We start from the raw sequence: 22,746 nt of genomic DNA, 5'->3' as shown, positions 1-22,746 counted from the left end.
GTCTCTTGCTGACCCACAAAAGGTTGGTATTGGCGTAGGGTCCCTGGGATTTCCAAACAGGTCCCCCTTCCCAGCCATGGTCTTCTAGGACCTCTGCTGAGGGAAGGCTGTGTCACGTCACAAGTGCGCGCTGGCCTCCAGGGAAGCCCTGGGCCGCTGGGCTGTGCAGGGGCGTTCCAAGCCTGCTTTAAAGATGGCTGAATGGGGCGTGTTAATTTCCCCCTTTCCGCATAGCTCCACCTTCCCAGCTCCAGGAAAGTTAGCTGTGGGTGCAGTAAAGGCCACTGTCCACGGCCGATACTGTGGTGTGTACATGATGCTGTGGGAAACACTCTTGGCGCGGCTCTGGGCTATGGCTCCATCCCTGGGCAGGAGTGTCTCCAGCCCGCTAGGGAGATCGCTGCAAGGGGTGCGGTTTCTATCTCCTTTTGGCTCCCCTCTGTCCCCCTGGCCCCGAGACAATCAGCAGTGGGTGTGGGAAGGGCTATCCTCCACGCCAGACACCGAGGCGTTGGCAACATCCCGCTCCTGCCATGCTTCATTGCATGGTTCTCACTGCTGTATCTGCAGCTGCTCCTGGGTCTGTTTATTGTTTTTTTGTTTGTTTGTTTTTGTTTTTTCTTTTTAAGAGAACTAGTCTGTCTCCAAATGCCAACCCATGGTTTCCCCACACTGCTGTGCAGTCGCCGGACGTTCAGCCAGCTAACTCACTCGTTTCAGAATGCTGACTCCTGGTTTCACCAAATGCACGGTCCCTGTGGATTTAGCAGACCTTGTCCGGCTGGTCCATCACTGGAACTGGTATTCTGGGTCACTTTCTGGCTTTTATCTAGTATTTTTCATGGAGGTGTTTTTTTGCCGTCTCACCTAGCTGCCATCTTAGGTTCTCCTTGTTTTGTTTTACTATTTTTAATTGTAGAATATAGCATATATACATAAAAGTGATAACTTTCCAAATGAGATTCAACAAGTAGTTAGCAAATTTCAAAGAATATTATAGGTTACAATTCCATAGATTGCTATTTATTATCATGAAATATAACATAAATACAAAAAAGTATTACAAAAAAAGTAATATCTTTCAAAGTATGATTGAACAAGTAGATATATAGGAAATTCCCAGTTATTATGAGATATACTACCATAGTTTTAGTTATTTCCTTATTGTGAAATATGACATATATACAAAAAGGTATAGCTTTCAAATTAGAATTTAACAAGTAGCTATGGACAAATTTCAAAGGATGCTGTGGGTTACAGTTCCACCATTTCAATTCTTTCCTTCCAGCTATTCCAAAACCCTCGCAACTAAGAAAAAGAAAATTATATGAAGATTTGGTATTCACAATTGCCCATTAAATTCCACCTTGTATGTTGCTACTTCTTCCTCTAATCACTTTCCTAATCTTCAGAGATGTCTAGGCAGTGACCGCTCTAACCTGTTCATGTTGAAAGAGGGTGTCAACTTAGTGAGCAAAGGGGACACATCTAGTTGATGTTCCTGAAGAGGATATTGCCTCTCGGTTCTCAGACCTAGCTGCATAGGAGCACTCTGAAGGATTTAAGTTTCTGTCAAATAAACTCAGTGAATGAAACTTGTATAGAGTCTGAAATAGGGATCTCAGTATTTAAGGTTTTCGGGACTACTGTTTACTTGGACTTATCAGTTGTGTTCATTCAGCATATCTAGGTGAAGCTTGCATAGGAGTAACTTCTAGGACAGCCTCCTGACTCTATTTGAAATCTCTTGGCCACTAAAACCTTGTTTTGTTGCCTTTCTTTTTCCCCTTTTGGTGAAAAAGGCATTGTCAATCCCTCAATGCTGGGGTCAGGCTCATTCCTGGAATCCATAGCCCATGTCGCCAGGAAGGCTCATTCATCTTGGGGGTCCTGTCTGACGTTGGGGGGAGGGTAATGAATTTATTTGAAGAGTTAGGCTTAGAGAAAGTCCACATTTGAGCAACAAAACAGGTTCTCTGGAGATGAATCCTAGGTATAATTAGAAGTGAGCTTAGCCTCTCCTTTACAAACATAAGTTTCACCCAAGCAAGCCTCAATATCAAGGGATTGACTGTTACAAAGCAGGTGGTTCCTAAGTTCACATAGCATATGTTGTGTCCACGATAATCCATCCATATCTCATATTATCATCACTTAGTTGTATGATCTTCATCACTCTCCATTTTAAACAATTCTCATAAACCAAAACATCTCATAGCTCGTCAGCCCTTAATTATTTGTCCCTAGCATTTGTGTAATACTAGTATGGTATTCCTATTAATTATAGTCCCTAGTGTGCAATATGTGGATTTTTCCCATATACCATTCTGTTGTCAACTCTATGTGCTAGTTTCAGACTTGCGAAGTATATCATGCAAGCACCTGTCTATATTTGTGGTGCTGATCTGTAAGAAACATACCTGTAAACAACCCCTTTCAATCCTATTCACCTTCAGTACAGCTCTGATACTTATAATCCCATTAACAAACAATCATCACCCCTATCCATTATCATACCTTTGAATTCACCATCATTAACATATCTGAACATAAGAGATTATCATTCCCCCTCACTGCCTACTTTCTATCACTAGGTCCCCCATATTCTTATAAGACATTGATTTTACCTTTTACAGATAGTATAAGTGGTAACATACAATATCTCTCCTTTTGTGTCTGAGTTATTTCACTCAGAATTATATCTTCAAGGTTCATCCCTGTTGCCATATGTTTCAGGACCTTATTGCTTCTTACTGCTGCATAGTATTCCATCTTATGTTTATACCACATTTTGTTTATCCACTCGTCTACTGAAGGACACTTGGATTGTTTCCATCTCTTGGCAATTGTGAACAATGCTGCTATGAACATCGGTGTAAAAATATCTGTTCCTGTCACTGCTTTTAAATGTTCTGATTATACACTGAGAAATGGAATTGCCAGATCATAGGATAATTATATATTTAGTTTTCTGTGAAACCACCAAACTGTCTTCTAGAGTGGCCGTACCATTATACAGTGTCACCAGTAGTGAATAAGAGTTCTGATTTCTCCACATCCTCTCCATCATTTGTCACTTCCCTGCTTGTTTGATGGCGGCCATTCTTATTGGTGTGAGATATCTCATTGTGGTCTTGATTTGCATCTCCCTAATAGCTAGTGAAGGTGAACATTTCCTCTTCAGAGGAATGTCTTTTCATATCTTTTGCACATTTTATAATTGAGCTGTTTGTACTATTGTTGTTGAGATGTAGATTTCTTTATGTATGCAAGATAGCAATCTCTTATCAGAGACATGGTGTATTAGGGTTCTCTAGTGAAACACAATCAACAAGTGATATCTGTAAATGTAAGCTTTAGAAAAGTGTCTCACACAACTGTGGGTATGAATGAGTCCAACTTCCATAGGGCAGGCAGGAGACTGGCAACTCCAATGAAGGTGTTCAGTGAACTCCTCAGGCAGCAAACTGGCAACTCCGATGAATGTGTTCGATGAACTCCTCAGGCAGCAAACTGGCAGCTTTGATGAACCTCTCAGGAAATGCTTCACTGGTCAGCCAAGGAAGTAGTGAAGGTCCTCTGTCTTGCTTAAAAGTCTTCAACTCATTGGATTAAATCCAGCTGGTTGCATTCTCTCATTGTGGGAGACACACCCTTCATTGATGTAACCAGTCACAACTGCAGCTAGTTGACTGCTGATGTAATAAGCCAGCCTTCTGGTTTAACCAGCCACAGATGTCCTCCTTGCAGTTACAGTTAGGCCAGAGCTTGCTCGACCAGACACCTCGGTACCATTACCTGGCCAAGTTGACACATGAACCTAACCATCACATGGTTTCCAAATATTTTCTACTATTGCATTGGCTGCCTCTTCACCCTTTTGACAAATTCCTTGCAGTACAGAAGCTTTTGATTTTGAGGAGTTCCCATTTATTTTTTTGTTGCTTGTACTTTGGGTGTAAGGACTAAGAAGTGACCTTCTAATAGTAGGTCATGAAGATGTTTCCCTACATTATCTTCTAGTTTTAAGGTACTGTCTCTTATATTAAGGTCTTTGATCCACTTTGAGTTAATTTTTGTATAGGGTATGAGGTAGGGGTTCTTTTTCATTCTTTCTGTTATGGCTATCCAATTCTCCCAGCCCCATTTGTTGAAGAGACTGTTCTGCCCCAGTTCAGTGGGTTTGGGGGCTTTATCAAAGATGAGTCGACTGTACATCTAGGGGTCTATTTCTGAACTCTCATTTCGATTCCATTGATTCATATGTCTGTCTTTATGCCAATACCATGCTGTTTTGACCACTGTAGCTTTATAATAGCCTTCAGAAACTAGAAGTGTGAGTCCTCACACTTTGTTCTGCTTTTTTAGGATGCACTTGGCAATTCGAGGCCCCTTTCCCTTCCAAATAAATTTGATAAATAGCTTTTCCAGGTCTGCAAAATAGGTTGTTGGAATTTGGATTGGGATTTCTTTGAACTGTAGATCAGCTGGGTAGAATTGATATTTTAACAATGTTTAGTCTTCCTATCCATGAGCATGGAATACTTTTTTACCTATTTATGTCCTTTTTTATTTCTTTCAGTAAAATTTTGTAGTTTTCTGTTTAGAGGTCTTTTACATCCTTGGTTAAGTTTATTCCTGCGTACTTGATTTTTTTAATTGCTATTGTGAATGGAATTTTTTTATTTTTTTTGATTGCCTCTTCATTTAGGTCATTACTACTGTATAGGAACACTACTGACTTATGTGCATTAATCTTACATCCCGCCACTCTGTTGAATTTGTTTATTAGCTGAAGTAGGTTTGTAGTCATATTCTCAGGATTTTTCAAATATAAGATCATATCATCTGGAAATAATGATAGTTCTATTTCTTCCTTTCCAATTTGGATACCCTTTATATCTTTATCCGGGTGAATTGCTCTGGCTAAAACTTCTAGCACATGTTGAATAAAAGAGGTGACAGTGGGCATTCTGGTCTCATTCCTGATCTTAGGGGGAAGGCTTTTAGCCTCTCACCATTGAGTACTATACTGACTATGGGTTTTTCATATATGCCCTTTATCATATTGAGGAAGGTTCCTTCAATTCCTTCCTTTTGAAGTGTTTTTCTCAAAAAGGGATGTTGAATTTTGTCAAGTGCTTTTTTAGCACTATAGAGATGATCATTTGATTTTTCCCTTTTGATTTGTTAATGTGTTGAATTACATTAATTGATTTTCTTATGGTTTGAACAACCCTTGCATGCCAGGAACGAACCCCACTTGGTTGTGGTGTATAATTCTCTTAATGTGCCATTAGATTCAGTTTGCAAGTATTTTGTTTAGGATTTTTGTATCTATATTCATTAGGGAGATTGGCTTATAGTTTTCCTTATTTGTAGTGTCTTTATTTTGTTTTGGTATCAGAGTGATATAGCTTCATAAAATGAGTTAGATGGTGTTCCTTTTTCTTCAATTTTTTGAAAGAGTTGGAGCAGGAATGGTGTCAATTCCTTTTGGAAAGTTCGGTAAAATTCCCCTGTGAAGACATCTGACCCTGGGCTTTTATTTGTAGGAAGGTTTTTAGTGACTGATTGGAACCCTTTCATTGTGATTGGTTTATTGAGGTCTTCTGTTTCTTCTTGGGTCAGTCTAGGTTGTTCATGTGTTTCCAGGAAATTGTCCATTTCCTCTAAATTGTGTAGCTTGTTGGCATACAGTTCATATTATCCTCTTATGATTTTTTTTTTTTTTAATTTCTTCAGGATCTGTAGTTAAGTATCCCCTTCTCATTTCTGATTCTGTTTATTTGGGCCTTCTCTCTTTTTGACTTTGTCAGTCTAGCTAAGGGTCTGCCAATCTTGTTGGTCTTCCCTAAGAACCAACTTTTGGTTTTATTTATTCTCTATTTTTTTTTTTTTTTTTGTTCTCCACCTCATTTATTTCTGCTTTAATCTTTGTTATTTCTTTTTGTGTACTTGCTTTAGGGTTTGCTGGTCATTCTCGAGCCTCGTCAGTTGTTCAGTTAGATCTTTAGTCTTAGCTCTTTCTTGCTTTTTGATATATGCATTTAGAACTATAAATTTCCTTCTCAGCACTGCCTTCACTGTATCCCACAGGTTTTCATATGTTTTCTCATTTTCATTCGTCTCTAGACATTTATCAGTTTCTCTTGTGACTTCTTCTTTGACCCACTGGTTGTTTACGAGTGTGTTGTTTAACCTCCACATATTTGTGAAAGATCTGGTTCTTTGGTGGTTGTTGATTTCTAGTTGTAGTCCATTGTGGTCAGAGATGTCCTTTGAATAATTTCAGTCTTGTTAAATTTATTGACTTGTTTTGTGCCCCAGTATATGATCTATCCTGGAGAACCTTCCATGGGCACTAGAGAAGACTATATATCTTGGTACTTTGGAATGTAATGATCTATAATATGCCTGTTAAGCCTAATTCATTTATCATATTGTTTAGATTCTCAGTTTCCTTATTGGTCCTCTGTCTAGTTGTTCTGTCTGTAGAAGAGAGTGGTGTATTGAACTCTCCCACTATCATTGGTGTGTCTATTGCTCCCTTCAGTTTAGCCAATGTTTGTCTCATGTATTTTGGAGCTCCTTAATTGGGTGCATAAACATTCGTAACTGTTATTTCTTCTTGGTGAATTATCCCTTTTATTGATATATAGGTGTCCTTTATCTCTTATGCCATCTTTGCATTTAACGTCTATTTTGTCTGATATTAGTAGAGCTACTCCAGCTTTCTTTTGATTGCAGTTTGTGTGGAATATTTTTTCCATTCTTTCACTTTCAGTCTCTTTGTGTCGCAGGGTCTAAGGTGAATCTCTTTTAAACAGCATATTGCTGGGTTATATTTTTCAGTCTGTCTGCCAGGCCGTATATTTTAATTGGAGAGTTTAATCCATTCATTTTCAAAGTTACTACTGTGAAGGGAGTTCTTGAACCAGGCATCTTATCCTTTGATTTTTAGTTGTTAGATCTATTTTTTTCTGCTCTTTTTTTTTCCTTCAAGCTACCCTTACTTAACAACTCTTTAGTTCTATGGTCTTCTCCAGATCTCTCTCTCCATTCTTTTTTTCTCAGCTGGTAGACATCTTTTTAGTGTTTCTTGCAGGGCAGGTCTCTTGTTAACAAAATCTCTCGGGATTTGTTTGTGAAAATTTTAAATTCTCCCTCAATTTTGAAGGAGAGTGTTCTAGTTTCCTAATGCTGTGGAATGCAAAACACCAGAGATGGATTGGCTTTTATAAAAAGGGGGTTTATTTGGCTACACAGTTACAGTCTTAAGGCCATAAAGTGTCCAAGATAACACATCAGTAATCGGGTACCTTCACTGGAGGATGGCCAATGGCGTCCGGAAGACCTCTTTTAGCTGGGAAGGCACGTGGCTGGTGTCTGCTCCAAAGTTCTGCTTTCAAAATGGCTTTCTCCCAGGATGTTCCTCTCTAGCAAGCTTTGCTCCTCTTCAAAATGTCATTCACAGCTGCACTGAGTTCCTTCTCTTTGAGTCAGCTCATTTATATGGCTCCACTGATCAAGGCCCACCCTGAATGGGTGGGGCCATGCCTCCATGGGAATATCTCATCAAAGTCATCACCCACAGCTTGGTGGGGCACATTCCAAGCAAATCTAATCAGCACCAAAATGTCTGCCCCACAAGACTACATCAAAGATAATGGCGTTTAGGGGACACAATACATTCAAACTGGCACAGAGAGCTTTGCTGGATAAAGAATTCTTGGCTGGCAGTTTTTCTATTTCAGAAACTGAAATATATCCCTGTCTTCTTGCCTCCCTGGTACCCGCTGAGTAGTCAGTACTTGCTTAGTCTTATGTTCTTTCCCTTGTATGTGGTGAATCACTTCTCTCTGCTTTCGGAACTTTCTCCTTTTCACCATTTGACAATGTGACTAGTATATCTCTTGGAGGAGATTTATTCAGATTTATTCTATTTGGAGTTTGTTAGGAATCTTCAATTTGCATGCTTATGTCATTTAGAAGGGTTGGGAAATTTTCCCCGTCAGTTTCTTTGAGTAGTCTTCCTAGCCCTTAACTCTTCTCTTCCTCTTCTGGAACACCAATTATTCTTGTATTTATGTGCTTCATGTTGTCCATCATTTCCCTGAGGTCTGTTTCAAGTTTGGTTTTTTTTTTCCGCCATTCATTCTTTTGTGCTTTTACTTTCCATCAGTCTGTGGTTGGGGTCACTAATTCATTCCTCTACTTCTTTAAATCTGGTGTTACGTGTCTCAAGAATATTTTTAATTTGATCAACAGTATCTTTTATTTCCATAAAACTGTTATTTTGTTATTTACTCTTGCAAATTTTTCTTTATGCTCTTCTAGGGTCTTTTTCATGCCTTTATATCCTGAGACATAATAGTGATGTTTGTGTGTACTTTTTGATTAAGTGCTCCAAATTTTGTGTCTCTTGCAGCTTTTTAATTTGTTCATTTGGCTTGAACATATCTTCTGGATCCTTCAAGTACTTTGTAATCTGCTGCTGATCTGGGGCATTTGCTTGTCTTGATAGGATTATTTTTGGAAGTGCAGAATTAATTGAGCGTTCATATATAATTTCATTTGTTGGAGTGCAGTTTCCCAATTCTACCAGCAAGTGGTGGTCCTGAGGCACAGCTTGCTGGAGTGCAGTTTCTCTAGCCTACCAGCAGGTGGTGCTCTCAAATAGGTCTTCCTGAACTTCTCCTGTGCAGTGGGTGACGTCCAAACTGGGTGGGGAACCAATCAGTGCACCATATCTCCATGTGCTCTGGGGAATCCCTGTCCTGGGGCTACAACCTGAGCTCCAAGCTGGCAGGAAGGGAGCCTTATCAAGGCTATCTGCAAAGTGGGACATGGGCCCTGTCTGCTGGTTCTCTGCCTGCCTTGTACCTGTGAGTCTCTAGGGTGTGGGAAGGGCCCCTGATTCCTGGTATGGTGCCTCTCTCTTCCCTGCTTTTCTCCATTGTGCGCCTCCCCTCTGGATTCTGTATGGGGGAGCAGTTGCCACCTGCCAAGTTCCCTCACAGGAACTCCAAGCTGTCTTCTGTGTGGAGGATCACCCCCTTGAAAATTGTCAAGGTAGGAGGATGGAAGTGGGGAGCTGCTGCTCACTGCCTTGCCTGACAGCAGTTTTGCAGCTGCCAGCCTGGGGGTGTGGGTGATCCAGTCGGGGAACATACTCACTATGTTCCTCCAGCCGCTGTCTCTCCTCCATTTTTGGCAGTGTCCCCTGCACGTATTGTGGGGGTCCCTGTATGGCCAGTCACACCCTGGAACCATGGTCCTCATATCCTCTGGCCCCTTTCTAGTTACTCTGATGGAGGAGAAGCTCATTCCACCTCACCTCCATCATCTTCCTGGAAGGCCTCTCTGAATGTTCTTAATGGCATCTAGAATGATGAATCTTTTCCAGAAGTTTTTCAGTTTACTTTGCCCAGATCCATCAGACGAATAATTATGGCAGCAGTAGTCTTGTGAATTTTATTTCTTAAATAATAAGACTCGAAAGTTGAAAATACTACTTGATCCGTGGGCTGCAGAATGGATGTTGTATTAGCAGGCATGTTCTTATTGAACATTTGTATATCTTCTTTGGAGAAATAGCTATTCAAGTCTTTTGTCCATTTTTTAAATTGGCTTGTTGTGGAAGTTTTTATATATTTGAGTGTTAAACTCTTATCAGATAACATGGTTTCCAAATATTTTCTCCTGTTGTGTAGATTGTCTTTTTACATTCTCGATAAACTGTTTTGCACAAAAGATTTAATGTCCCATTTATATTTTTTCTTTTGTTGCTCTTGCTTTTGGTATAAAGTCTAAGAAACCATTCCCTAACACAAGTCCTGAAGATATTTCTCTGTTTTCTTGCAGGTGTTTTATAGTTTTGGTTCTGATATTTAGGTCATTGATCCCTTTTGAGTTCATTTTTGTATGTGTTAAGTATGGGTCCACCTTCATTTTTTATACGTGGATACCCAGTTTTCCCAGCATTTTTTTTAAAGATAGTATTCTTTCCCAATTGAGGGGACTTGGTACCTTGTCAAAAATCAATTGCCCAAAGATGTGGGGATTTCTGAATCTCAGTTTGATTCCATTAGTCTAAATATCTGTCCTGGTGGTAGTACCACTCTGTTTTGATTACTATGGCTTTGATAAGTTTTAAAATTGGGAAGTTTGAGAGCTCCAATTTTGTTCTTCCTTTTCAAGACTGAGTTACCTGTTTATATCTTTGTGATTCCATCTGAATTTAAAGATTGGCTTTTCCATTTTTGCACAAATGGCTGCTGGGATTTTGATAGGTATTATGTAAAATCTGTAGATCTCTGTGTGATATTAATATCTTAAGATTAAGTCTTCCTATTCATGAGCATTTAGGTCTTCTTTAATTTCTTTCAGCAGTGTTTTGTAGTTTCCAGTGTACAGGACCTTCATCTTCTTGGTTAAATTTATTCCTAGGTGTTTTATTCTTCTAGAAGCTTTTCTTAATGGGAGTTGCTTTTTTAAAAATTTCCATTTCAGAATATTCTTTGCTGGTGTATAGAAACACAACTGATGTTTGCATTTTAATCTTGTAGCCAACAATTTTGCTAAATTTCTTATTCTGGTTGTTTTATGTGGATTCTTTGGGATTATCTGTAGAAATGATCATGTCATCTGCATATAGAGGTAATTTTGCTTCTTCCTTTCCAGTTTGGATGTCTTTTGTTTGTTTTTCTTGCCTAATTGCTCTGGTAAGAACTTCAGGTAAATTGTTGAATAAGTGGTGAAAGCGAGCATTCTTGTCTTGTTTCTGACCTCAGCAGGGATGTCTTTCAGTCTCTCACTATTGAGTATAATGTTAACTGTGGGAAGTTTCCCCTATAGGTCCTTTACCATGTTGAAGAAATTCCCTTCTATTCCTATTTCTCAGAGGGTTTTTTGGGGGGTGTTGGATTTTGTCCCATGCCTTTTCTGCATCAATTGACATGATGTTTTTCCCCTTCATTCTATTAATGTGGCATATTACTTTGATTGATGTTCTTACGTTGAAGAAGCCTTGAATTCCTGGGATAAATTCCATTTGGCCATTGTGTATAATTCCTTTAATATGCTGTTGGATTTGATTTGCTAGTATTTTATGGAGGATTTTTTGCATGTATAGTGTGCCAGTTTGGATATATTTTATTCTCCAGAAAAAGCCATGTTCTTTAATGCAGTCTTGTGGGGTCAGATGTGTTGGTGTTGATTAGCTTGGAATCTTTGGATTAGGTTGTTTCCATGGAGGTGTGGCCCTGCCCATTAAGCGTGTGTCTTGATTAGTTTACTAAAGCCCTACAAAAGCTCAGACAGAGGTTGCTCAGTGCTGGCTTAGCTGGAAAAGCTTGGAGGACGTACCCCTGACGTTGGCTGACACTTAGACATTTTGGAGAACGCCATTTTTAAACACATCCTGGGAGCAAGCAGATGCCAGCCACATATCTTCTGAGCTAACAGAGGTTTTCTGGACACCAATGGCCTTTCTCCAGTAAAGGTATACTCAAGTTTATGCCTTGTTTTGACTCTTTTACAGCCTTAGGTCTGTAACTTTGTAACCAAATAAACCCCTTTTATAAAAGCCAGTCCATTTCTGGTATTTTGTGTAACAGCGGCATTAGCAAACTGGATCATATAGTCACAAGGGAAATTGGTCTGTGGTTTTCTTTTCTTGTGATACTTCCATAAGGCTTTGGATTATGGTGATGCTGGCCTCATAGAATGAGTTAGGAAGAGTTCCATCCTCTTCAGTTATTTGGAAAATTTTGATAAGGATTGGCATTAGTTCTTTTTTGAATGTTTGGTAGAAATCATCAGTGAAATTATCTATCCTGGACTTTGCCTTGTTGGGAGACTTGATTACTGATTCAATTTTTTTACCTATTACTGGTCTGTTGAGATCTCTTCTTGAGTCAATTTAGGTAAGTGGTATGTTTCTAGGAATTTTTCCATTTCCTTTAGGTTATATAATTTGTTGGTATATAATTTTTCACAGTAGTCTCTTATAATCTTCTAAATTTCTACAAGATTGATAGTATTGTACCCCTTTTCATTTTGGCTTTTAGTTAATTGCATCTTCTCTTTTTCTCTGTCTTGCTAAAGGTTTGTCAATTTCACTTTCAAAGAACCAACTTTTTTCCTTTTTTAATTCAATTAAGTAATGTACTTTTGAGATATATTCACACACTGTACAACTCATCCATAGTATATTATCAGTGACTTACAGTATTATCACATAATTGTACATTTGTCACTATAGTCAACTTTAGAACATTTTCAATACTCCAGGAAGGAAAAAAAAAAAAGAAAAAGGAAAAAAAAGAGGAAACCCCAAACATTCCATATCCCTATCATTGATCCTTGATATGGGATCACACATTGATCAGCATGGTACCTTTGTTACTGTTGATGAAAGAATATTAAAATATTACTGTTAATTATAGTCCATAGTTTGCAATAGCTGTGTTTCTTCCCAAGTACCACTCTATTATTAACTCCTTATAATAGTTTCATAGATTTGTTCTAGTTCATGAAGGAAATTTTTTATATTTCTACTGTTAGTCACAGTCATCGTCCACCACAAGATTTACTGTGTTATACAGTCCTATGTTTAAACTTCTGGCTTTCCTTCTGGTGACATATATGACTCAAAACTTCCCCCCATCAGTGACATTCACATGCAATTCAGCACTGTTAGTTATACTCAAAATAGTTACCATTACCTCTATCCATTTTCACTCATTGATTTTTCAACCTGGGTAAAAATTCTGCACATTTTAGGCAGCCACTACCCATTCTCTAGCCTCATTCTATATCCTGGTAACCTATACAGTTTACCTAGTATAATTAATTCATATTAGATCATACAATATTTGTCCTTTTGTGTCTGACTTATATCATTCAACTTAATGTCCTGAAGGTACATCCATGTTGTTGCGTGCTTCAGGACTCATTCCTTCATCATATGTATATACCACATTTTGTTTATCCATTCATCGGTTGGTGGGCACTTGGATTGTGTTCATCTTTTGGCAGTTGTGAATAGTGCCAAGATGAACACTGGTGTGCAAATGTCTGCTCATATCCCTGCTTTCAGTTCTTCTGAATATATGTATCTAATGGGATTGCTGGACCATATGGCAGTTCTATATTTAGCTTCCTGAGGAGCCGCCATACTATCTTCCACTGCAGCTGTACAATTTTACATTCCCACCAGCAGTGAGTAAAGTGTTCCTGTTTCTTCACCTCTTCTCCAACACTTCTAGTTTTCTTTGTGTTTAATAGTGGCCTTTCTGGTAGGCGTGAAATGATATCTCATTGTGGTTTTGATTTGCATTTCCCTAATAGCTACTTTAGTTGAACACCTGCGTTTCAGCCATTTGTATTTCCTCATTGGAAAAATGTCTATTCATGAAAGAACCCAACTTTTGGTTGGATTGATTCTCCCAATTGTTTTTCATTTATCACCTAACTTTAGGTTTAGTTTGTTCTTCTCATTGTCTTCCAGATGTGCAGTTAATTCTGGTTTTTGAGAGCTTTCTTCTTTCATAATATAGCCATTCATAGCTATAAATTTTCCTCTGATGACTGCCTTTGCTGCATCTGATAAGTTTTGGTATGTTGTATCTTTGTTTTCATCCTTCTCATAATGTTTCTCAATTTGTCTTATGATTTCTTATTTGAGCCATTAATTATGTTGTTTGATTTCCTATATTTGTGAATTTTCCAGCTTTTCTTGTTATAGATTCTAGCGTCATTCCATTGTGGTTGGAGAAGATTGTGTAATTTTGATGTGTTTCAGGCTTGTTTTGTGACCCAACATGTGGTCTCTCTTGGAGAGTTATCTATGTGCCCTTGAGAATAATATGCATTCTGCTGTTGTATGGTAAAGTGTTCTGTATAAGTCCGTTAAGTCTAACATGTTTACAGTGTTGTCAAATCTCTCCTTATTGATCCTCTGTCTAGATGATCTATCCATTATTGAAAGTGGAGTATTGAAGTCTCCAAATATTGTTGTGGATCTATTTCTCTTTTCAAATCTGTCAACATTTGCTTTCATGTATTTTGGAGCTCAGTTGTTAGGTCCATAAACATTGTATCTTCTAGTGAATTGTTCCTTTTATGAGTACACAATGCCATTCTTTTGTGTCTTGTAAACTTTTTAATATTTAATTTGGTAATGGCAGGTACCATTGTATTTATGCTTTGTAACTCAACTTTTTACTTGCTACTGCATCTAAAATGCAAATGCGTAAAAGTAATGTAAAACCAGTTTTTGGACCTATAATCTAAAAATATATAATTTGTGACAATAACTACATAAAAGCGGGGGACCGAGGGGCATATGAACATAGTTTGTCTATGCTATTGAGGTCAAGTTGGTATGAAACTATGCCTGGAAGGAAAGAACCATTCTAAATTGTTAATTTCCAGAGATCAACTAAATAAAAAATAGGCAGTAATGGAAATATTAAGGGACAAAATAGGTAGAAGACTTAAACATCATCCTGAATGAAATAAGACAGACACAAAGGGACAAATATTGTGTATTTCTGCTTATATGAGGGATTTAGAATAGGCACATTCATAAAGATGTAATGTAGAATACTGGTTATCAGAAGCTGGGAGAAGGGAGGCATGGGGAATTTTTGCTTAATGGATACAGTGGTTTGGGGGTGATGAAAATGTTCTGGAAATAGATAGCAGTGATAGTTGTGATTATATAACATTGTGAAAGTACTTAATGCCAGTGAATTGTAAATTGAAAAATTGTTAAAATGGTAAATCTTATATATATATTCAGGTTAATATAAAAAAGCAAACAGTTATTTCTCTTCACTAGGAAATGCTTTTTCTTCTTCAAATCCCATGTTCCTTTTCAGTTTATATTCCAGATATATAGGCTTTTTGTTTTTACTTGCTTATAGCATCATAAATTGTCTTTACAGAATTTTTTTCATGTTAAGTAATTGCATTCCATAGATCACTACAATATTTTTATTTTGATTTCTAGGAAATAACAGTACAGCAGCTAATGGCTCATTTGGACTCCATCAGAAAAGACATGGTCATCCTGGAGAAAAGTGAATTTGCAAATCTGAGAGCAGAGAATGAGGTGATACATGTTTTAAATTGTTTTGAATAAAAAGTATCTGATTGCACACATTAATAACCTCTTATAGTAGGCCTAAATAGCAGCCTTACATGGTTAGCACAGGTTTTTAGATTAAAATGTACTGCATATATAACCATATCTAATTTTTTAACGAAAAATAAGTTATATATATATTAAAAGTCCCATAAAAGGGAAAATTGTTGAGCTCTACATGTTACTCAAAATTTCTAGTACAGCTCATGGTATAATGTTCTCAGAGCTGAAACTAACGTGAAATTTTCCAACTAATTAGCCCTACCAGTGAAGAGAAAAACTTGTGTCTATAAGTCAGAATTTTGCGTTGTTATACACTAGGATAATATTTCTTAGTTTTTGTTTATAAGTGATTTTCTGCCTATGATGGTTTATTCTTTATTGCATGTTTCTTTATCAAATTCTATTTTAGAAATCCATTGTGACCAATTTTTGCTAATCTAGGGGCTTCAGGATTTCTGAAACAATCATAACATGAACTTTTTGGTTTAATGCTAATTGCATGTGATCTTTCTTGTCTAGAAAATGAAAATTGAATTAGACCAAGTTAAACATCAACTGATGGTAAGTGAAATTTTTCCTACCTCAATATTTTTTTTATTTCAGAAAAAATTTTGAGAACATTTTTTAGTATCTTTACTTTCTTTAAAGCATGAAACCAGTCGAATTAGAGCAGATAATAAATTGGATATCAACCTAGAAAGGAGCAGAGTAACAGATATGGTAAAGTGCTTTTAAATATACTTCCTTGCTTTCTTGGTTACTTCTTTTAAGTTCTGTTTAGTCTTTTTTATTTTAACCTCCTGCTTGCCTCATATCCTGTAGTTTACAGATCAAGAAAAGAAACTTATGGAAACAACCACAGAATTTACCAAAAAGGTAAGCTAAAAAAATGTTTGTACAGCTCTTCTGCCTTGTATAAATGCTTTTATATTTATCATTTTAATACATTTGGACTTTAAAATCTAGCTCTGTAGAATCTCATTTCCTCATTACTATTGTAGTTACCCCACACTTTGAGGGAAGCTACCACTGGTGGATGGTGCCTGAGCATTTTTTTAAAGACAAGGATTCACTATATTCATAAAAATGATTCACAGCTGGCATTTAAGTGAGTGCCTAGGTTCAATTAAATTTTTAAAAATTTTTAAAAAATATTTATTGTATGCTTATTATGTGCCAGATATTGTTTTACATACTTAATCCAGCCTGTTATCTCATTTAATCCTCACATCAGGCTCTGTGAAGTAGGCACTATTGTTTTCATTTTAGCAGTTTGGAAAAGGAGGCGCAGACAGAGAGAGGTCACACAGTGAATATGAACATAGGTTCTAAACCCTGTACTTGTAACACTGCTTACTTTCTCAGTAATCCTAAATTTTAATCTCTAGGGCTTGAGTAAAACCCAGCTTTCTGACATAAAATTCTAAGAAAAAGACTAGGCTAACAGAAGAGATATCACTTTCTGTTTGCCCTTCTAAGGATCCTATGCTTGCCAAATAAAGGAGCTGAAAATCATCAATTTCTGAGCATCTTATCTCTCCCCCTCCTGCCCTTTAAGCCCTCTACACATCGCATTCAGTGTTACCCGTAAGGTATTTTTATTTCTGACAATTCCTTTAATATTTAAACCTGTTGGATTTTTTTTTTTTTTCTTTTGCAGACTATACTTAAAGTTTTAGCCATAATATCCTAAGGACTTTATACTCATAAGTGATAGTTCTACAACTAAAATTTTTCCTTCTCAGGCTTTTAGTCTAATGTGTTCAGTACATAGTTAGCCTACAAAATGGTCTCCAAATATCAAAGCAGAAGGAATGTGTTTTGTCACATAGTGGAAGTTTTTTTTTTTGTACCATTGTGTTTCTACTATGTTCCCCCAATTAGCCCTTAAATGAGGGTTTCTGATGTACACTTTTTGTCCATATCACATTTGGTTGTCTTTCTTATTTACTACAGGATACCCAAACCAAAAATGTTATTTCAGAAACCAGTCATAAAATTGACACTGAAATTGCTTCCTTAAAAACTCTGATGGAGTCTAACAGACTTGAGACAATTCGTTATCTTGCAGGTAAGGCTATGCTTGTCAGAAAAAGGAATTACTGTCATTTAATTTTCAGACCTGTTAGCTGCTACCTCCTGAAGTAAAATGACAAGCACAGAAGGAAAAAAGCACCTTTTTTGCTTGGTTCCTGGCAATACTTAAAGAAGAGTGCAGTTTTAGAATACAAGGTTAGCAGACAGCTCTGCAGCTTACTAAGAAATAAGTACCAAATGATGTAAGGATAAATGGGGTGTTTCAGAATGAAAAAAAAAAAAATTATTGTTTTATTCTCTGCCATGAGAATTTAAGTGGACCTTCAGAGAAAGACCATTAAAGTAGATATAGGCCATTGAAAATCATAGCAAGCAGGAAAAGGAAAAAATAACCTCCTACCTTGATTCCAATGAACTGAGCTGACAGAGATACTTTGTCACATAATTAGCTCCTTGAAAACGATGTGACCTGACCCAATTACAGGGTCCCTTCTATATAATTCCAAAGCAATACAGTAAAAGTGAAAACTTTCCAGATCCCTGCCCCATACTCTATTTACTATTAATAGTAAATACATTCTAGGCAGTTATTTCTGTATATAAATATTACTTTTTTAAAAATAATTAGATCATATTTACAGTAAGTTCTGATTCTATAGTCTGTAGCTTTCTTAAATTCAACCAAATGGCTTAATATCTTTTCACATCTATACATATAGTATAGATAGCTTTTTTATAAGAACGTATAGTTTTCCATTGTATGAAAATGCCTTTATTTTTCTACTGATTGATAGACAGTCTGCTCCGTTTTTCATTGCTGTACAGACAGCCATATATGTGTGTGTGATTGTGAAATATACAGACACATAGATTGAACATTTAAAACTGTTACATACATTAATCAATTGCTGTTCAAAAGACTGTTTTAATTCATACCATGAGTGGTTTTTCTGGGCAAACACCACTAATGCTGGGTGGCTGTGTGGTGAACATGATGGAGCCCTCAGCTTTTGTCTGTCTTTTTAAAACAGTGGGCTGCTTAAGATTCATTTGAAGATTCTAAGGCTAAAACAAGTTTTGAAAACCCCTACTCTCAAGTCTCCTGGACTGGAGAACTTCAATCATAATGCTCAGGGAAATTCCAGAATACTGCAATGTGGAGATTGATCTCTACTTTCAAAATAGATCCCAAAGCAATCCAAATTAGGAAGGGCTTCACCTTCCAGAGTATTTACATAAAGAATCAAAATAATTTTTACCTTCATATTGACGATGGTGATGGTCTTCACAAAACTTTCATTCAGTAGTAGATCTATCAAGGGCAGACTCTAACCAACATTACTGAAGGCATTTTCTTTCTCCTTCCCACCCTCCCACCCTTCTCCCCTTCTCCCTTTCTCCAAATAAGTGTACTGCTTCTGTTACATCTGAGATTCACACATGAATTCAATTATAAGCACAAGCAGGGGGATGAAGTGATAAAAGTCCCCATTTAAGTGTCAGTCCCAACATTAAACATCTTACAGTTTCCCTTGAGAAGAAACCCTTATCAAATCACAATTTTAATTTGTTTATCCACTCTCTCAGCATGTAGCAGAGGACTCTTAATTTCAGGCATCATACATGTAATCTGAGCTAGGGTAAGCATAAGAGAGTTTTTCGGCTTACATGTTCAATCAGGTAAGGGCAAGGAGATGGAATCAGACCTTACTCCATATCTTGTCTCTGAATGTCTGCCTCATTTTTCACACCAACTTCCTGCATAGGTTGGAAACACGGCCATCTGTAGCTCCTAAACATATCATTCCAGTTTCACCAACCAAGGGATGACCCCTTTCTTTGGTTCCAAATACAAGAGTCCCAAGAAGGGAGTCTGAAGGGTCCAACTTGGGTCAAACACCACCCTTTGACCCAGATCACTGTTGGTCAGTGAGGCAAGACAGCAAGATCAAGGCAGATTGTGCAGATAAATGATAAAAACTAAGTTACAGAATGCTTAAGATATTTACCAAGCACATGCTTTAATAAGCATTTTATATGTATGTAGGATGTCTCCTAGACAGGCCATAGAAGATGAACAGCAAATCAATTTGGGATGGTTTCAGACAATGAGAAGCAACAGTTGACTGCAGAAATGAGAGAAACTTAAGTGCAGTATCAGTTGTGGTGTTGTTCCTCTAATAAAGGAAAGAAATACTTACCCTATTCACAATTGGTGTTGTTCCTCTAATAAAGGAAAGAAATACTTACCCTATTCACAATAAATGTTTATTTGGTAGACTAAGACTTAGATTAAAAAAAAAGGATATAACTACCTAAATAGCACTGTGTGGCTCAAAAAGACAAATTAGATTGCATCCTTCAGGTGACGTGGTACAAATCAGGATAACAAAATGGTATCTAAAAAAAGAAAACCTTAGATACATCTAAGTTGAATTCTGGCTCCATTTGCTATCAGTATAATTTGGGGCTTTCTGTCTTGTGTATATAATTGGGTAATACTACCAATTTCATAGGGTTTTAATAATGGTTAAATAAGGTAATGTATATAATTGCTTGGTACACTGTCTGGACACATGGTAAGTACTCAGTAAGCAGTGGAATCAAATGGGACAAGAAACTCTATTAGTGTTATTCTTTCTCCTCAAATGCCCAGCTTCCCTTTGTGTTTCAGAAAGACCTAATCCCATTTCTTAAGATTAAGGACATGATCTTGTCATTAACCATGTTTCAGTAAGTACTGGGATAATGTATAATTAGATTTATACATTATAATAAGGACAGCTTTACTTTGAAAGGCTAATTTCTTGTGTCTTTAATCAGACATTCGCCCTTCATCCCCACAGGTTCTCTAATTTAAAAATACTTTCAAGGCTATTTGGACAAATTAAGAGTCAAAGGAGTCTCTAAAAGCATCACTCAGATTCAACTTCTTAACATTAGAACAGAAGGGTTTTCAATCCATAGGCAACAGCTGGTATATTAACTATTAAAATCTCTGATTCTTTGGCTGCTGTCTTTAAATATACTGAAAAGGCAGTTAAAATTTTATTCTCATTGATGATATGGGTGTATGTTCTATTACCCCAAATATACATATATTTTTTAGCATAAGTAAGGAAGATAGTCGTTCACTTGTCATAAGATCAGAAGTTACAGTTTATAGTCTGTTCATAGCTAGTTATGACTTGACATACTGTATAGGTTCTAAATGACATGTAATCTATATTTTAAAATTGTCACCCAAAAATTGTCATCCATATTCTATTTAAAATGTAGGAAGCTTTTAAGAAGAATTGGTATTAATCCTCCCCATAGGAATACAATTTATACTTAGTTTCATTTTCTAGGGAATGGAAAAGAGTAGAAAATGGGTTGGATTTCCTTTATTTTTTTATTTTCTTTCCATCATGTAAATTGAAGACATTATTCTATTTATCTCTGCAAAATAATCACAAATACATGACCTGTAACAAATACATGACCTGTAACATTGTTTCTTCTTTTCACAGCCTCAGTGTTTACTTGCCTGGCAATAGCATTGGGATTTTATAGATTCTGGAAATAACCCTGAAACTACTGTATTATACTCCTACTGATGCTGACTTTTTACGCTACACCAGAATAGAAACACTGTCAACTGCAGAAGCACATTATGGACTAAAAAGAAGTGTTTTACAATGAGAAGATCTGTTTGTCTTTATTTTGTGGTGTTAAAACCTGATTCATCTCATCTGAGGTAGGAGGATATTTTCTCCTTAATTTATACAAACTTAACAGTTTTCTGTTTGCTTCAATAGTGTAAAGTATATAGGGTTTCTTTATCAGTTACAAATTGAAAATTACTCCCAAAGCTAACATTGTTATTGTATTCAACTTTCCTGATAACTGTTGCATGATTACATTTTCATACAAAATAAAAGATTATTATAAAAAAGTAGATTAGATTTTTAAACTGACTTACCAAAAATCCACTGAACCAAGATAGTAAAGTAAGCTGCTCCAGGGTTCTGTTTCTGCATAGAAACTTTGCCCACCTAGCAAAAATTGGAATTGGCAAAGCCAACTTCCTCAGAGCTCCAGAAAACAGTAAAATGGTTGTAATAAATGGGGGCATACCCAGTGAAGAAAAATCAACACAAAAACCTCATGGTGTCCTTGCTAGCTCCTCCCCACCCCCTCCCTGGTCATCCCAGTAATGGAGGGAACAGAGTAACCACTATGCACATATTGGGGAGCATATATGTCTGTGCCAGTCTTTCTGGTGGAAGCCTGAAGGACTGAACCAGGACACTTGAGCACCCAGGACTAATGATTTTTATAGTTAAGAGCAGGCATTCTGATCCATGTAAACAAGGAAATTCCTAAGACTGTGAACCTTGGGCTCTTCTTCAGGTTCATTGGTGGGTTGATTAAACTTGGAAAGAGAGACCCAGCCAACACCAAGCCAATTTGTAAAGACTGTGAAAGGTGCTTTTTGCCTTGGTTGGTTTGTTTCTGTTTGCTTCTGGCACTCAAGGAAATCTGTCATATCGCTAGTTGGAAACAAACAAACACCAGAAACTCATCGATGAGGAAGACCAGATTTGGTCAAACCAAAGACGTTTTAAAAATGATCTTTAAAAAGCTAAAGAAAAAGCACAGACAAAGAACTAAATGATTTCAGGAAAATAATTTATTAGAGAAAAATTATAAAAAGGAACCAAACAAACTCTGGAGTTAAAGACCACAGTAACAATCAAGTATGTCAATATATGCATTATGAGAGTCTCAAAAGGAGAAGAAAGAGAAAGATTCAAGGAAAAAGTAGCTGAAAACTTCCCAAATTTAATGAAAGACATGAATAAACACAGCCAAGAAGTCCAGCAACCTCAAACAAGATAAGCTCAAAGAGATTCATGCCCACACTTTAAAATCAAACCATCAAATGCCAACAACAAAGAATCCTGAAAGCTGCAAGAGAGAAGCAGCACATGTACAAGGGAGCCTCAATGAAATTAAGTGCCAAATTCTCATCAGAGACTACGGGGGCAAGAAGACACTGGGACAACATATTTGAAGTGCTAAAAGGAAAAACTGCTAACCAGGAATTATATATTTGATGAAAGCATCTTGGAAAAATGGAGGAGACACATTCCCAGATAAGCAAAACCTGATGGAGTTTTGTAAATCACTAGACCTTTTCAACAAGCAATGTTAAAGAGAGTTCTTCAGATAGAAACGAAAGGAAAACACTAATACAACAGATCTAAAGCAGCATAAAATAACAAAGATCTCCAGTAAAAGTAGCTGTAGCTGTATGGGTAATTATAAACACCACTACTGTTGCATTTTTGTTTGTAACTCCACTTTTTACTTCTTACAGGATCTAAAAGGCAAATGCATAAAAGTAATGATAAATCTATGGTTTTGGACACTGTATAAAGAGATAGTTTGTGACAAAAACAACAAAGGTGGGGGACAAAGGAATATAGGTGGAGCATAGTTCATATCAAAGTAAACAAGATTGTTACAGACTTAGGATGTTAAATTTAAGCCCAGTAGTAACC

General features: G+C 37.0%; 1 protein-coding gene across 6 annotated transcripts in view; it reads left to right on the top strand.

Annotated features, from left to right (window-relative positions):
* CCDC90B (coiled-coil domain containing 90B) overlaps positions 1-21,137 on the top strand; it is a 71,801-nt gene extending 50,664 nt beyond the window's left edge. For all 6 annotated transcript variants that reach the window (XM_037840888.1, XM_037840889.1, XM_037840891.1 and 3 more), the window contains 6 exons: positions 15,023-15,124; positions 15,680-15,721; positions 15,809-15,880; positions 15,983-16,036; positions 17,117-17,231; positions 20,710-21,137. In XM_037840888.1, the coding sequence (XP_037696816.1) occupies positions 15,023-15,124; positions 15,680-15,721; positions 15,809-15,880; positions 15,983-16,036; positions 17,117-17,231; positions 20,710-20,765 (441 nt within the window). In that variant the 3' untranslated portion in view covers positions 20,766-21,137. The remainder of the gene's footprint in view (positions 1-15,022; positions 15,125-15,679; positions 15,722-15,808; positions 15,881-15,982; positions 16,037-17,116; positions 17,232-20,709) is intronic.
* Positions 21,138-22,746: the final 1,609 nt, after the last annotated feature.

The sequence above is a fragment of the Choloepus didactylus genome, chromosome 6, assembly GCF_015220235.1.
Source record: "Choloepus didactylus isolate mChoDid1 chromosome 6, mChoDid1.pri, whole genome shotgun sequence".
Classification (NCBI taxonomy): domain Eukaryota; kingdom Metazoa; phylum Chordata; class Mammalia; order Pilosa; family Megalonychidae; genus Choloepus; species Choloepus didactylus.
Note: the sequence above shows the minus strand (reverse complement) of the source record. Positions and strands in the feature narration are given on the sequence as shown.